This window comes from Octopus sinensis, linkage group LG5 (genome assembly GCF_006345805.1).
Source record: "Octopus sinensis linkage group LG5, ASM634580v1, whole genome shotgun sequence".
In the NCBI taxonomy this organism is placed as follows: Eukaryota; Metazoa; Mollusca; class Cephalopoda; order Octopoda; family Octopodidae; genus Octopus; species Octopus sinensis.
Window position 1 is genome coordinate 24,874,424 of NC_043001.1, and position 18,071 is coordinate 24,892,494.

An 18,071-nucleotide genomic window follows, 5' to 3' on the forward strand; every position below is an offset into this window, starting at 1 on the left:
CAATAGATCTGCTATTATCATCAGTAAAATAATCAGGAGACAAATTTGTTTTTGTTCTTTTTATTTTAGAATTTTTTTGTCTGTTTTTTTTTCTTCAGCAACAGAGGCAAAGTAAGATACTTATAGTATTACCTCAAATGATTGCTAAACTAAGACATGTGTTCTCACAACCCTCAATAATTTATACTGTCTAGCAGTCTAAATTAATAATAGCTATTATTTCTCAGAATTATCTTAATTGGTAGATAATAAATATGTTTGCCTATTAAATAAACAACAGCATATTAATGAAGGTACTTTTTATATTATCTGAAAATGAAAAAACAAATACTGTATATTTTTAAAAGCTTTTTCTGCCTTTCATGAAGAAATTTATATCATTTATTATAAAAAAATTTTTAGAATTTTCTCCTTTTTTAATTTTTTTTTTTCAATTCCAATATCTTTCTTTTGATTTTACTTGTTTCTTTTCTTTGGTTACACTTTTCACAAAACATTTTACACTCAGTACAATCCAAATATTTCTTAAAACATATATCAATTTCAAATAACAAAATAATTCTTGCCTAAAATTTAATTGCGTGTTCTTCAGAATGTTTCAGGTATAACATTGCATTTTCCTTCATCTTCACGGGAACTTTATGATCTCTTCAAAATACAACTTGAAGACAAAATAGAAAAATATGTTGATGTTCTCAAGTGGTATATGTGTCTATTTTAATATAAAACTTCATTTAATGATAAAATCAGCAACAATCATGGAACAAATTCTTTATATTTCCTTGGACATGTCAGTTTTTAATACAATTTCTTTATTTTCCAAAACATATCTTCAAAATGTTTTAGCTTTCATTAATTTGGAAAAACATTAAATCTTTTGTAGTCCATATAGAATTACTAAAGTATTTCAACAACCATATTAATGCAATTTCGGTCTCAGGAAATGTTTTTAGAATCCTGTAGATTCTTGTCTGTTTCATTCTGAAATTCTTAATCAGGCCTCAAATATCTTCAGTGTGGATATATTCAAAATGTTGTAGCTGAACTCTAGTCCCATGTTAAAAACGCAGGATAGTCTTTCAAAACCCAATGTCATTCAGAGAATGGCATTGAATGCTATTTTAATAAAATGTTAATATCTCTATGGCATTTCTTACATTGCTATTTCTAATTTTATTTACATTGATTTATCAATAATTACATTTGAAATAATATCATTATCTATTAGCTTGATTCAGGGACTGTTTGCTTCTATTTCTTATCTTAAATTGAAATAGAATCCAAAATAACTTTACAGAAAATCTCAAAGTATTCTTAAAAACAACAGTACTTTATTTTATTCTACAGTTTTAAACGTTTGTCTTTCATTTCAATTTTGGTGTATGTCTATATACAGGAGAATGGTAAACTAAATTTAAACTTTGAAATGAGCGAAGTGATGATCTCTTGCCAACAAATTTCCATTCTGAGTAGAAATTTATGACTTCACTTTCTAAGTGTAGCTCCTTCTTTCTTTGTGATGTTTTATACTTTTTATATAAGAGAGGGTATTTTATCACTACTTTTCTTTAATTAATCTTGCTCTATCTATTTCAATATCAATCAGTTTCATGAAGTCATTCAACTATCATATTCTTTTATTTTATTTTTGTATTAGTTTCAGTATTTGGTCAGTAGCCATGCTAACACACCACTTTAATGGGTTCTTAGTCGATCAAAGTGGCCCCAATCCTTAATTTAGTTTTGTACTTATTTTATCTGGCTGCTAAGTTACCATTTGGAATCAAAACATTTAAGGTTTGTTCGTAACCAGTGGTTTCATGTTCCAAATTCATAAATACTGACACCCCACCCACATATACACATATGCGTATATCTGCAGTTTCCATTTATTAAATTCTATTGGCAAGATATTGGATAAAAATATTTAATCATTCATTATTTTCTGTCTACATTTTATGTTAGCACCTACTGAATGATACTTAAATTATAAGGCATTTACATTATCCAAAGTCACTTGTGATATGTGACATACTGGCATTAGTTTCATTGACAAAAGCAAGTAAAATATTTCTGACAAGGATCTTTACTGCTGAAATGCAATGTCTGTAATGATCCAAAATGACAAATAATCACAGCAAATGATTACATAGTATTTTAACTTTTAAAAGTAAAGACAAACCAAATGGAAATTCATTTCTCTGAAGGATAAATTGAAGCAAAATACATGCATAACATAAGATTTAAACCAGACATGGACAACATTTTTTGAAAGGCAGGCCACATGAGACATTGCTCATCATCAAGTGAGCCATTCTTCTAAAAAAATTCAAAGTAATTTTTTTATTGGCATGTCAATCAGAAAGTCCTGTGGGCTGCAGTTTGCTCGTGATTTAAACTCCAGAAAAGAATGTAACTAGAACTGGAAAAGTCAATGCTGCAAACCTACCAATGTGGTAAAAAATGTAAAATTATTGAGGATAAATTGAGAAAATGTTTTAGAAGAAAATGACATTTCTATTCTGTTGCAACACAGGTGTTTCAAAATTGAAATCAAATTTGGTAAAACATTATTTCGCTTCCTTTCAGCAAACTTTTCCTTCTGAAAGTGTTTTTTGCTTCTACAAAATTGGAAGATTTACACAACCAAATTTAAATTACATTTTTTTGAGAATATCGTTAAGCATAATTTCAAGAAAACAATATCCTTTGTTTTGGGGTTTTTTTCCCAAAAATTAGACAATTTTTTTTTAATTTCAGGTAAAATAAATTACTATTGAAATATGATGGAATTACCTTAGATCATTACTGACGAAGTATCATTTATATTGTATCACCTCTAGTCTTATAATCATGTAATTATTCCTTTGATACAACTACTGGTTGGCTTATAATTAAATGATATTTGCTATTATCATTTCACTATGAAAAGTATGTTATAATTAACATACTGCTACTAATTAAAATACTTCTACAAATAATATATACACATCCCATTACAATTAATTATCTACCAATGATCATTTATAGCATGATATTCCTGATATGAAATCACAAAAACGCTCTTAAAATCTTGATGTTTTATCATAATATACTCTCTTGATATCAACAGAAGCACCTACATCGAAGCAAAAAGAAAAATTCCCCAGAAAGAAAGATGAAGGTATGTAAGTCTGCCCAGCTGCAGCATCGATGCATCATGTTTTTAATCCTGGTTGTATTTTGCTTTCCTTTCAAATAGCTTTTGGCTTGGGTTTGGTAATTTTTCATTTTTTTTTTTGTTTCTTTGTAACATTTTTTCTCAACCCATGTAGTATGGTTTCTTACATTTTTTTTTTTTTTTTTTCAATGGTGGTGGTAATGGTGTTTGAATCCAACAACTTAGAAGTTTTCTACTAATAGCATTGGCATGAACAAACTAGAGTGCTTGCTGGAAAAGACTAACCATTTAGTTTCTCTTTTATTTCTTTGTTTTACATGTGTTTAGAAGCTCGTCATTTTGCAGTAGGTTTAGTCTCCGCTTTTCCTTTAGAAACTAGTCTGTCATGTTTTCTTCTCCATTCCAAAAACCATTATGATCATGCTACATCCCAATATCGGTTACATATTATCACTTGTCATTGCAGTTATGCTCTTTTTAGTTTGACCAAAAAAAGGACCCTCATGGGTCTAGAAAAGGTGGATGTCTGAAATTTGTACTTAGTAGTTTAACTAATATTAGTCTTTTGAAAAGTTATGTGTGTTTATGTGTACCTATGAGTGTGTATGTAATGTATTATATATATATACATATACATATATGCATATGCGTGAATGTAAGTGTGTCTGTATAAGTATGTGATGTTTTGGTTTAGCCATTTTGGCGTCCCTCATTTGGTGTCGCTGATTTGATGCTGACTTACTTGACATCAACCGTTTTAATGTTGTTTCTCTCCCTGTTTCTCTTTGTTTATGTATGTGAACATCTAATTATGTTTGTACATATGTGTAATGTTTCTCTTTCTCTCTCTCTTACTCTCTATCTGTATGTGTGTATTCCTGCATGTGCCTGTGCAGATGGGTGCCTCCAGTGTCAAAACATACTGCTGTCAAAACATATTGAATGGCCAAACAGCAGCTACACCCAATCATCTCATTCTGTATGTGTGTATGTAAATGTATATATTTAGAATGTAGCTTGTCATGGCCAGTCAAAGAGCAACCATTAGTTTCACACCTATAAAGTGCTCATAGGCAACTCATAGGAGTTGCCTATACAGCTACATACCTTATATGTGTGAAACCAATGGTTGCTCTCTGACTGACCATAATAAATAACCTTCTAAATATATTACTGCTCTAATTTCTTAGAGTGTGCTTCATTTTCAGATTTATGAACTACTGATAATGTATGTGTGTGTGTGTGAATAAATATATATGTGTGTGTGAATAAATATATATATGTGTGTGTGTGTGTAGTCTGATCAATAAGTATCCAGACTGTTGCCATAGTAAGGAAGCTAAAGCACCAGAGGAAAGCAGCTTGGCACAGATTGACCTTGAACATTCTAGCTCACTTCCACCATTTACAGCAGTGTCTGGAAGGAAAGTGTGTTGTGTGTAATCATCACAGTAACCATGACAGAGAAAGTTGAGAAGAGAATCTGCATCAAATTTTGCCAAAAGCTTGGTGATACCTGTTCAGAAGCGTACACAAAGTTTTCAAAAAGTTTTCATTGTTCTTGACACAATCAAGGAGATCATGTGCAACTGAAATTTGAGTGTCTTTTTGGTCAGCTGAAAGCAGTTTTGGCACAAACTTGGCAGACATGCGTCTCATACCAAAATCTTCAGTGATAATGGACTGAACTGTAACTAATCTGCACATCCACTGATAACTCACGGATGGTGATCTGACGATTTCTCCTCACAGCTGCATGCACATCTATGATGTTTTTCTCAGTTCTACTTGTTGCAGGTCTCCCAGAATGTTCGTAAATATCAACATTTTTCTGCCATCTTGGAAACGTCTGAACCACTCATACACTCATGTGTGGCTCATACACTCCTCTCTATACACTGTCTGCAACATTGCATAGGCCTCTGAGCAGGTATCGCCATAATAACTTTCTCTGTCATGGTCAATGCTATGATCACACGCTACACACCTTCCTTCCAAGCACTGCTGTAAACTTAGTGCACATGCACAGCAGAGTTCAAGGTCAATCTGTGCCAAGCAGCTTTATTCTGGGTACTTCAGCTTTGTTACTATGGCAACAGTCCGGATACTTATTGATCAGACCTCTTATAATGTATGTATGTGTTTATACGTGTATGTGAGTATGTTTGTATAAGTGTATTATCATGTATGAATGTGTTTATGTATGCCTGTGTGTGTGGCATGTATTGAAACAGTAACAATCACATACGTATATAAATGTAATTTTTTTTTTCAATAAGTCGTTATTATTACTGATGAAATGAATTTTCAAACTTTTAACCAAATATTTTTTTTGTTTCGTAAACCTACATTTTGAAAATTAAGAAAACTGCAAATATAAAAAGCCTGCACAAGTAGCACTGGCTGAGAATCCAGTAAATAAATCTGGTCTTTTGCTCGGTAAAATGCAGGAGTTTAATTATGACTCAAGTTGACATACATATGATCGTAAAGGTGGCGAGCTGGCAGAAACGTTAGCACACCGGGCGAAATGCTTAGCAGTATTTCGTCTGCTGTTACGTTCTGAGTTCAAATTCCGCCAAGGTCAACTTTACCTTTCATCCTTTTGGGGTCGATTAAATAAGTACCAGTTACGCACTGTGATCGATATAATTGACTTAATTCATTTGTCTGTCCTTGTTTGTCCCTTCTGTGTTTAGCCCCTTGTGGGTTGTAAAGAAATAAATATGTATTATGTGGTCATAGTTTGTTGGTTAAGAGCATTGAAACCCTGCATCAAATACGGATTCATAATCTTAATCACAGCAAATGTACAGAGACATTTGGTATATATGACCCCTTTCTATGAATTTAGTTCAAATCATTCATAACAAATGTTGGAATAATTTGATGCGCTTTATTCCACTGTATGAAATATTCATATTACATTTTGCCAACACAAAACATTAGTTTTGCTACATTCTGTTGTTTTTACTATACAAAACAAAGTGTTTTAATGACACAAAATGGAAAGTCAAAAATAATTCTGTTACTAATGATGGTTTATGTAATTATACGTATGGCCGCAGCTCTGAGCTGAAACTGAAAAAAAAAAAATTTGTATTGTGAAAACTTACTGTATCCTAGTTTAGTGATCTGTTTGGATTAGTCATTCTCTAGGACTGGCTGTGTATTCCAATAATTTAGTACCACAAGAACTAGGAAAAAATATTTTTTTTAAAAAGAAGCCCAGTGAGCTGTCATCCTATGGTTTAAGTTTTAAAACCAAAATGTGTGTGTGTGTGTGTGTGTGATAGCTCTATCATAGAGCAAACAAGAAATCAATAACATGTTTTAAATTTTAATCATCTTTTCTGTTATCTCTTTTCTTTTTCTGTGAATTTCTACTGAATCTATTTGTAGATCAATGATATTTATGTCTTTCTATGTTTTGTCTTTCTGTATGTCTGATTGCCTGTTTCTTCCTTTCTTCCTCTATTTCCACTTCCTTCTTGCCTATGACTGTTCTAAACCCAGTTTCTAGAAACTGGTATCTTTGAACATTTAATAATGGCACCACATAGAAATCTTGTGAGCACAAAATCCACAATTAGTAGCATTGACCCACATCTACATAGATACATGTTTACAAACGGTATTATAAAAATCAAATATCAAAGCACTTTATGCAACTGAGGTGCATGATGTTGAGTTGTGCACAATTATGCCAGAAACCCATGCGATACTATGAAATACTATCATTTGTGCCAGTGGCACGTAAAAAGCACCAACCAATCATGGCCGTTGCCAGCCTTGCCTGGCATGTAAAAAGCACCCACTACACTCACAGAGTGGTTGGCATTAGGAAGGGCATCCAGCTGTAGAAACACTGCCTGGTGCAGCCTCCTGGCTTCCCAGACCCCTGTCAAACCGTCAAACCGTCAAACCCATGCTAGCATGGAAAACGGACGTTAAACAATGATGAAAAATTATGATAGTAACTTGGGCTAAAAGGGAAAACAAAACTTGGCTTTCTGCTTCCCAGAAACCTCACATGTTTGGATCACTTTAAAAGCACTCTGTTGGTGATAAGGACAGTATGCAGATGTATAGGAAATGCCTAGTGAAGAAGATGCATACTGAATCAATTGACACCCAGGTGAAAAAAAAAAAAGTGAGCTTTGTTCCCTAGAGTCAAACCAGTCTAGCCCAAGGTCAAAACACTTGCTAATGGTTTGATCCTATCCCAAAACACAATCATGAGGACTCCCTGAAGCAGGATAATTCCAAACAATGGCTCTTCATGTTTTCTATTTTTATCTGGTAAAGTTAAAATAAGGCAAAAATGGACTAGGGAGGAAAACACGGATGTTCTAGGGGTCTATTACACTGCAATATATGCTCCACCAATAGATCTAATATGGAACAAAAGTACTTAAACTGAAGAGAGAGAAAACCCCTACCAATAAATTGACTAATGTTTGCAGGAACATTATAAAGAATAAACTGTTGTCTTGGAATAATATAGAAGGTAAATACAACAATGAAATCCCTCTTGAATGAAAAATGATGTGGATCTTACCTCACTGAATAATCCACACTATGCTGCTGCTTCAATAACAACGGCACTGCATAGAATTCGAATAAAGAGAAAAACTAAACATATAAACAGGAAACTAGCATACTCTTTTACTTGTTTCAGTCATTTGACTGTGGCCATGCTGGAGCACCACCATTAGTCAAGCACATCGACCCCAGGACCTATTCTTTGTAAGCCCAGTACTTATTCTTTTGGTCTCTTTTGCTGAACTGCTAAGTTATGGGAACGTAAACACACCAGCATTGGTTGTCAAGTGATGTTGGCAGACAAACACAGGCACACAAACATATGCAAACACACACATACACACACACACACACACAACACACACACACACCACACACACACACACACACATATATATATATATATATATATATATATATATATATATATATATATTATATATATATATATATATATATATATATATATATATATATATATATATATAATATATATATATACATACGACGTGCTTCTTTCAGTTGCCATCTACCAAATCCACTCACAAGGCTTTGTTGGCCCGAAGCTATAGTAGAAGACACTTGGCCAAGGTGCTATGCAGTGGGACTGAATCTAGAATCATGTAGTTTGTAAGCAAGCTACTTACCACACAGACAACGGACATTTAAAAAATAAAATTAATGTACTCCGTTCTGAAACTGAAATACTTAAAAATATCGAAAGCAAACAAAATGTTAAGATAACAAAAATTATGATGTATAAAGAGAACACAAAAAAAGGGTAATTGAAAATCAATGAAGTAATCAAGAAAAGTCAAGCAAATTGTTCAGGCTCAAGTGGCACATTTAAGGTGGTTCAAGAAAAAAATCAAAGTCCCTCAAGGATAACAGTATGTTCTGAAACAATCTTAAAAACTTCTATTGAAAAATCGCAAAAACTTATATCTTTACTGCCCACAAGGGGCTACACAGAGGGGACAAACAAGGACAGACAAATGGATTAAATCGATTATATCGACCCCAGTGCATAACTGGTACTTATTTAATCGACCCCGAAAGGATGAAAGGCAAAGTCGACCTTGGCGGAATTTGAACTCAGAACATAGCGGCAGACGAAATACTGCAAAGCATTTCGCCTGGCGTGCTAACGTTTCTGCCAGCTCATCGCCTTATGGACATACTGCAAAAGTTTTGGAAATCAATCGAAGAATATAATCATAAAGCTCCTGGGTTCATCAGCAAATCAGAGACCTTGAATGCATTAAAGAGCAAATATGGAAAAGATCTCAGAACTGAGAAAAATCTAATAGATGGACATCACTTGGACAAGATAGAATCTCTAAAATCTGGCTAAATACTCTCTGTGAATCCTGTGAGAAAGTGATCGATCAGTACAACATTATGCATGGCCCTGAGAAAATCCCTCCTTGGCTGGTAAATGGAGTAACTTACTACCCAAAAGTGATGAAACTAATTACCCTGCGCCCCTCCCCACACAAAAGCTACCTACCAATAACATGCCTTATTCACATGATCACGTGACTGACCAGGCTATCAGATGTTGCTACACATCACTGGTCACAATGCGCTCCGCATTGTTTTAGCCTTCAAATGACGCCATCCCACTGGCTAAGGGAGCAGGCCAACAGAAGAAAGAGTGAGAGAAAGTTGTGGTGAGAGAGTACAGCAGGGATCACCACCATCCCCTGCCGGAGCCTCGTGGAGCTTTAAGTGTTTTTGCTCAGTAAACACTCACAACGCCCGGTCTGGGAATCGAAACTGTGATCCTACAATCGCGAATCCGCTGCCCTAACCACTGGGCCATTGTGCCTCCACAACATGCTTTATTACTATGTTTAAAATACTAACATCCATTATTACAGAATACAGATATACCGATGGATAATAAAATATTCCCAAGCAAAAAAGGCGTAAACATAACATATATGGGTGCAAGCACCAACTTTCAATTAATAAAATGATTCTAGAGGATTGCAATAAATAACACAAAAATATTTTCATTCTGTGACTGATTACAAAAAGGTATTTAATGACCTTCCATATAGTTGGATTGAGAAATGTTTGGAAATCTATAAAATCTTTTTTTGCAATTTTTTGCCCTTTTCAAACCTAGCCAGGCTCATGGGCCCGGTTTCTATGGCCTATGTGTTCCCTCCCAGCTAGACAGGATGCCAGTCCATCGCAGCATTGCTCAAGAAACAGGAAGAAAGAGTGAGAGAAAGTTGGGGGCGAAAGAATACAACAGGGGTCGCCACCACCCCCTGCCGGAGCATCGTGGAGCTTTAGGTGTTTTCGCTCAATAAACACACACAACGCCCGGTCTGAGAATATTACTGTCTTTTGAATGATTAGAAACCATGGTTTATATATAAACCTATTGTTTTATGAATATTATTATTCACAACAAATATTAGGTATTTCATTGGATGATACCATCCCTTAATGAAGCTCATTTAACCTCATTTACCAGTTACTCATTGGATGATACTATCCCTTAATTAGGCTCATTTAACCTTAATTGAATTCGTATTTATATAAACACATCCCAGCTACAAACCGTTGCCAATTAGTTACTTATCTGTGGTAAAGTGCCCTTAATTATAAGTTCTTGTTTCTGTTTAATGGTTTATTGTGGCTATTTCTGGCTTCATAAAATGATTATATAAATAGTCAATTCTTAGAAATATTATATGATTGTTGTTACAAACTACAAAATTAATCAATTAGTGATGACAAAAGAGAGAAAAAAGTAATACTAAAATACATTCAGTTTCTCTGTGGTTTACCACCACTAAAACTTTGTTACCACTTGTTTTTTGAAATGTGACAGCTGTTAAATCAACTATAGATTATAGGTTGTACTTTTATATACATACATTTTATATATATATATATATATATCATCATCATCATCATCGTTTAACGTCTGTTTTCCATGCTAGCATGGGTTGGATGGTTCGATTGGGGTCTGAGAAGCCAGGAGGCTGCACCAGGCTCCAGTCTGATCTGGCAATGTTTCTACAGCTGAATGCCCTTCCTAACGCCAACCACTCCGTGAGTGTAGTGGGTGCTTTTTATGTGCCACCGGCACAGGTGCCAGACGAGTCTGGCAAACGGCCACGATCGGATGGTGCTTTTTATGTGCCACCGGCACAGGAGCCAGGCAAGGCAGTGCTGGCATCACCCACATTTGGGTGGTGCTTTTTACGTGTCACCAGCACGGGTATCATAACTACAATTTCCATATACATATATATATATATTTATATATATATATATATATATATATATATATACATATATATACATATATATATATAACACCGCCTTGGCTGGCTTCCGTGCCAGTGGCACGTTAAAAGCTCCAACCGATCATGGCCGATGCCGGAGCCCCCTGGCACCTGTGCAGGTGGCACGTAAAAAGCACCCACTACACTCGCGGAGTGGTTGGCGTTAGGAAGGGCATCCAGCTGTAGAAACTCTGCCAGATCAGACTGGAGCCTGGTGCAGCCCCTGGCTTCCCAGACCCCGGTCGAACCGTCCAACCCATGCTAGTGTGGAAAACAGATGTTAAACGATGATGATGATGATGATGATATATATATATGGACAGATGAATAGATATTCACATATACATACATACATACAGACAGACAGATAGAGAGGAAGAGAGAGAGTCAAACAGATAGGCAGAGACAGAGAAGGCAGAAATGCAGAAATTTCACAAATAGATCATAAGTTAATTACTTTAAATAGCTGTTACATTAGGAACAAACATCATTAATTCTATAGTTATGTAATTTTGATATATAATTAATATGAATTAATTTAAATCGAATTAATTTGACACAATGCTTATGCCAAATCATCAGAATGGACCATTGCTAGTATTTAAACCAGCAATGGCTTATAGCTAGCATAGTTGGTATTATTCTTGATGATTTGGGATAAACATTGATTTAATATTAATCATATATATATTAGGTAATTATAGAATTAATAATGTTTACCTGTAATAAAGCTTTTAAGGAATGTAATTAAGATTCATCTGAAACTTATGCTTTCCTGCCTTTTATTATAAATATTCATTGCTCTTAAGGATTATTTTAGCTGATTGTGTATATACATTCCAGTTGGTTCCACTTGGATTTACCATGCAATAACTTATTATTAATGGAGCTCTTGACTACCATGTGTGTGTGTGTATATATATATATATATTATATATATATATATATATATAAGGAAAAGTTCAATTATCTCCATTAGTACAGTTCTATATTTGAGAGATGAGGAATTATGTACATTTGACGGATATTTGTCCTCATCTTGTTTGTTGTTAACACAACATTTCGGCTGATATACTCTCCAGCCTTCATCAGGTGTCTTGTGGAAATTTCAAACCTGGGTTCTCATTCCTAAGGTATTTTTCGATGTTGTTGTTATTTATTATTATTATTATTATTATTATTATTATCATTATTATTATTATTATTATTATTATTATTATTATTTTTATTATTATTATCATTATGATTATTAATATTTGAAATTTCCACAAGATACCTGATGAAGACTGGAGAGTATATCAGCCAAAACGTTGTGTTAACAACAAACAAGATGAGGACAAATATCCATCAAATGTAAATAATGTATCTCTTAATGTGACTGATGTGCAGGGTAGCCTCTTCGTTGCTAGAAATAGGAGTGAAAAACCTTTATTGTCACAAAAAAGCGCGTTTATACACTGACAGGGAAGATAACCATCCCACAGCAAATGAGATCATACTAATATAGCTTAAAATTAGCTTTAAAAAGTCATCAGTAGTGACTAACCATCTCTGGATGGTTTGGCTAAATTCTGACTGTCAGTATATAGTATCTACTGTATGGATCAATGACTGATTCAGCAAAATGGTAATGTCAAAATAAGACAGCTATATGCGGTATAAAACCAAAACGTTTATATTGTATATACCCACCTTCATAATTATATATATATATATATATGTTTTAAACATCATCTCTTTTCATATGGATATATATCAGCAGCAGCATTGAATGTTGGTTTTCCATGCTGGAATGAGTTGAACCATCTGACAGGATCCAGCAAGCAGCAGGGCTCCATTGAGCTCCAGTTGCAGTTTCAAATATGAATATAGATAAAAACTTGCCTGCAGACAAGAGCTTCTCATTCTGCATTAGATGAATAGAGTTTTCCATAAAAGTAATCTATTTATAATCTTTATATATAAAAAAATATTTATCTGACATTATTAACAGCTGCAGATGATAGACCTGGAGACAGTCATCAAAATATGTTGCTTGCAACAAATATGTAGCCTGGTTCATCTCACTGTTAATACATACCCCAAGTTTGTATTCACTGTTGTAAGCTGGTGCAGCATCATAAACCTGGCAAATGTTTCACTGGTTTTCAATATTAAATTCCTGTTTAGGCTGTGGTCAGAAGAAATGTTGGTTACATTCATCTCATCCGAAATATCCAAGTGTAATATTGTCAATAGTTTCAATGCTCAGGCATTAAACTCTGACCAATGCTAGGTCACTGCCTTGAAGAATTTTTAGAACTTTTTTTCCTTTAAGCCTGGTCCGTATTCTATCGACTTCTTTTTCCAAACCACTTAGTTACAGGACATAAATACATCAACACTGGTTGTCAAGCAGTAGTGGGTGACAAACGCTGACACAAAGACACACACACACACACATATATACGATGAGCTGCTTTCAGTTTTTGTGTATCAAATCCTTTCAAAAGGCTTTGGTCAGCTCAGAGCCACAGTAGATGACACTTGCTCAAGGTGAGACTTGGCTGCAGTGCGATTGAACCTGGAACCATGTGTTTGGGAAACAAGCCTCTTACCACAACCACACCTGCCTGGAGGGCTTTGTGGATTATATCAATCCCAAATCCTTATTTTATCAGTCTCTTTTTGTTACATCACTAAGTTACGGGACATAAATGGACATAATATAAACGCAGATATGAACACTCATACATGCATACTCATAAATAACAGGCTTTTACACAGTTTCCATCTACCAAATTTTTATTTATAAGGCATTGGTCATTCTAACAGTAGAAGACATTTAATCAAGGTGTCACTTCATGGTATTAAAGCTGAAGGCGGCGAACTGGCAGAAGCGTTAGCACGTCAGGCAAAATGCTTAGCAGTATTTCGTCTGCTGTTACATTCTGAGTTCAAATTCCGCCAGGGTCGACTTTGCCTTTCATCCTTTCGGGGTCGATTAAATGAGTACCAGTTACGCACTGGGGTCGATGTAATCGACTTAATCCGTTTGTCTGTCCTTGTTTGTCCCTTCTGTGTTTAGCCCCTTGTGGGTAGTAAAGAAGTAGGTATTAAAGCTGAAACTTTGTGGTTGCAAAGTAACTTTTTAACCATGTAGCAATGCTGGCACCTATTCTAGATACTTTACTGCATTTGTTTTAACCTGAAAAATTAGATAAATCACTTGCTTAATTTGACAATAAAATATTAGAAAGAGCATAGGCGCAGGAGTGGCTGTGTGGTAAGTAGCTTGCTTACCAACCACATGGTTCTGGGTTCAGTCCCACTGCGTGGCACCTTGGGCAAGTGTCTTCTACTATAGCCTCGGGCCGACCAAAGCCTTGTGAGTGGATTTGGTAGATGGAAACTGAAAGAAGTCCATTGTATATATGTATGTATATATATATGTGTGTGTATGTTTGTGTGTCTGTGTTTGTCCCCCAAGCATTGCTTGACAACCGATGCTGGTGTGTTTATGTCCCCGTCACTTAGTGGTTCAGCAAAAGAGACTGATAGAATAAGTACTGGGCTTTCAAAGAATAATTCCTGGGGTCGATTTGCTCGACTAAAGGCGGTGCTCCAGCATGGCCGCAGTCAAATGACTGAAACAAGTAAAAGAGTTTAAAAAGAGAGAGTAGCCATAAACACATCTCATGCTAATGAATGAGATAGTAAATATAAGCAGCATTCTCTCTATCTTTTAATGAGCTGCATTCGTTAAATAAATCTTTTCTTGTAACATAAAATACATCACTTTATATTACCATTTTTTGTTGTTTCCATTTTCTTACTTCATTTTCCAAAGTATGGCTATTTTCTCAACCAAATAATTCAGAGATTCTATTTTTATCAGAAACTTTTTCACCTTAATTTCCTCAAAAAAAAGAATCATCTGCTGTTATTATTATTTCCAGACCTCTTCCATCTTACCCAACACTCATCACTAAACTTCCTGTCTCGCATTAACACAGACAAATCTTCTGATCATTTTTCTTAGTTTGAATCTACCTTCCACTTCTGTAGTAGCCATATTCAACAAATCTTCTGCCTTCTTGACCTTAGCAAATATATAGACCCAAATAGCATCCAACGGCTATCTTCGCATAATGTACAACATATTCACTACCTATTCTAACCAAAGTATTTGGTTTCTCTTTGTATATGTGTGATCATGTGTGTGTGTGTGTGGATGGATGGATGGATAGATAGATAGATAGATAGATAGATAGATAGATAGATAGATAGATAGATAGATAGATAGATAGATAGATAGATAGATAGATAGATAGATAGATAGATAGATAGATAGATAGATAGATAGATAGATAGATAGATAAATAGATAGATAGATAGATAGATAGATAGATAGATAGATAGATAGATAGATAGATAAGATAGATAGATAGATAGTCAGACTTTGATAGATAGATAGATAGATAGATAGATAGATAGATAGATAGATAGATAGACAGACTTTGATAGATAGATAGATAGATAGATAGATAGATAGACAGACTTTGATAGATAGATAGATAGATAGATAGATAGACAGACTTTGATAGATAGATAGATAGATAGATAGATAGATAGATAGATAGATAGATAGATAAATAGACTTTGATAGATAGATAGATAGATAGATAGATAGATAAATAGACTTTGATAGATAGATAGATAGATAGATAGACAGACTTTGATAGATAGATAGATAGATAGATAGATAGATAGATAGATAGATAGATAGATAAGATAGATAGATAGATAGATAGATAAGATAGATAGATAGATAAGGTAGATAGATAGATAGGTAAGATAGATAGATAGGTAAGATAGATAGATAGATAGATAGATAGATGCAAATCATGATTTTTCAGATGTAAGCATATATATTTAACTTTCAAGTAAAGTTTATCCATCGCTAAAAGAAGATAAATTCTAAGACCCTGGAATTAACAAGATGATAGATTATGAGAAAGCTAAATTCGGATTAACTGAAAATGGTCTGAAATAATCAGCCACACAATCATGTTAACGAGGAAAATATTTTATGAATATTTCTTGATTTCTGATCAAGATGCAAAGCAAAAATGCATTTATCAACATAGAATATTTATTAGAAAATACATTTTTCAACTAAAGTTCAACTTTACAGGAAGTTTTTCATCTGAAGAACTGATCTTGGTAAGAAAAACAAGTACAATATTTTAAAATATTATCATAAAAAATAACACCTGCTAAAAAAATAATTTTCTGTCATAGATACTAATTCATCCAAAGAAAACCAAATATAAGTTTGGTAAGCATCATGCTGCTAAACTGTCTGTAATCCTCACTTAGAGAAAATTGATACTATTTTCTGCTAGCTGAGTATCATGTTTCTGAGGTTTGTCGTGAAGCAGCCAATCTTAGAAATTGTAGAAATCATGTTTCTGTCAGGTTATTTTTAAAAGAAGCAAATGAGGACTCTCTTTAGAAGTAAGACATATAGAAATAAAGTAAAAAATTTTAGATCTCATTTAGCTCTCAGAAAAATTGTCTTAACATAAATTCAGGTAATTTCTAATATTCTATTTTATTCTATTAATTAGTTACCTCCTTTTGTATAAGGTCATAAAGTTATTCAGAATGATAGTGGTCTGATGTCAACGTATCTTCAGACTGATAAATACATTTTTGTACATTTGAAACTTAATTCAATGTGTTCTTGAATTACCGATTTGTCTCTATGGATGAAAGATAGCAAACATGTACTGCAACAATTAATAAAAACCCCAGGAATTATTTACATCTAAAATCTATCTAAATAGAAAATAGTACGGTTGATTGAAGATATACGAGTGTATGTTTACTTAATATACACTAAGTAATCTTTTCCTTTGATACATATACTACCTTTTTCTTTATTCTTTTTTTTTCTTTTTTTTTTTTGCAAGAAGATTACATTAACTATTTTGTGGATTTTACATTATCTTTTATCTTTTATGCATTTCAGTCATTAGACTGCAGCCATGCTGAGCTTAAAGTTTTAGTCAAATGAATCGACCCCAGTACTATTTCTTTTAAAACCTGGTACATATTCTATTGGTCTTTTGCCGAACCACTAAGTTATGGGGATGTCAACACACCAACACTGGTTTCTAAATGGTGATGGGGTCACAAATACAAATACACACATATCATCATCATTGTTTAACATCCGCTTTCCATGCTAGCATGGGTTGGACGATTTGATTGAGGTCTAGCGAACCAGATGGCTGCACCAGACTCCAATCTGATCTGGCAGAGTTTCTACAGCTGGATGCCCTTCCTAACGCCAACCACTCCAAGAGTGTAGTGGGTGCTTTTACGTGCCACAGGCATGGGAGTGAGTCAGGCAGCACTGGCAGCGGCCACATATACATACATATACAACAGGCTTCTTTCAGTTTCCATCTACCAAATCCACTCACAAGGCTTTGGTTGGCCTGAAGCTATAGTAGAAAACACTTGCCCAAGGTGTCACACAGTAGAACTGAAACAGAAACCACATGATTGGGAAGCAAGCTTCTTACTACACAACCACTCCTGAATACTTTTTCCAAAAAATTATTGAAACATTAATAAAAAAAAATTATTCACAATGATCAAGGATCTTTCCTAGTGACATAACATAAACATAGCTAAAACATCTACCCAGAAAATATTTCATGCCAGACACTATAAGAAGCTCAAATAAAACCCACAATGGTGTACTACTCCTACATTTAGGGCAGTGCTGCTGCTAATACACACAAATCTCTTAGACTTTATCCAAAAGAACATCATCTAGATGGTTAGTAATGACTTATGTCTCTATATGTGAAGGTGCATGGCTCAGTGATTAGAGCGTCGAGCTTACGATCGTGAGGTTGTGAGTTTGAATCTCGGACCGTGCTGTGTGTTGTGTTTTTGAGCAAGACACTTTATTTCACGTTGTTCCAGTTCATTCAGCTGTAGAAATGAGTTGCGACATCACAGGTGCCAAGCTGTATTGGCTTTTGCCTTTCCCTTGG

The 18,071-nt window shown here is 34.3% G+C and overlaps 1 protein-coding gene across 1 annotated transcript in view; it reads left to right on the forward strand.

Moving 5' to 3' along the window:
• Window positions 1-18,071, forward strand: part of LOC115211754 — a 749,350-nt gene that overhangs the window by 584,914 nt on the left and 146,365 nt on the right. Inside the window, exon 20 of the mRNA XM_036503111.1 lies at window positions 3,113-3,163. Within this exon, the coding sequence (XP_036359004.1) occupies window positions 3,113-3,163 (51 nt within the window). The remainder of the gene's footprint in view (window positions 1-3,112; window positions 3,164-18,071) is intronic.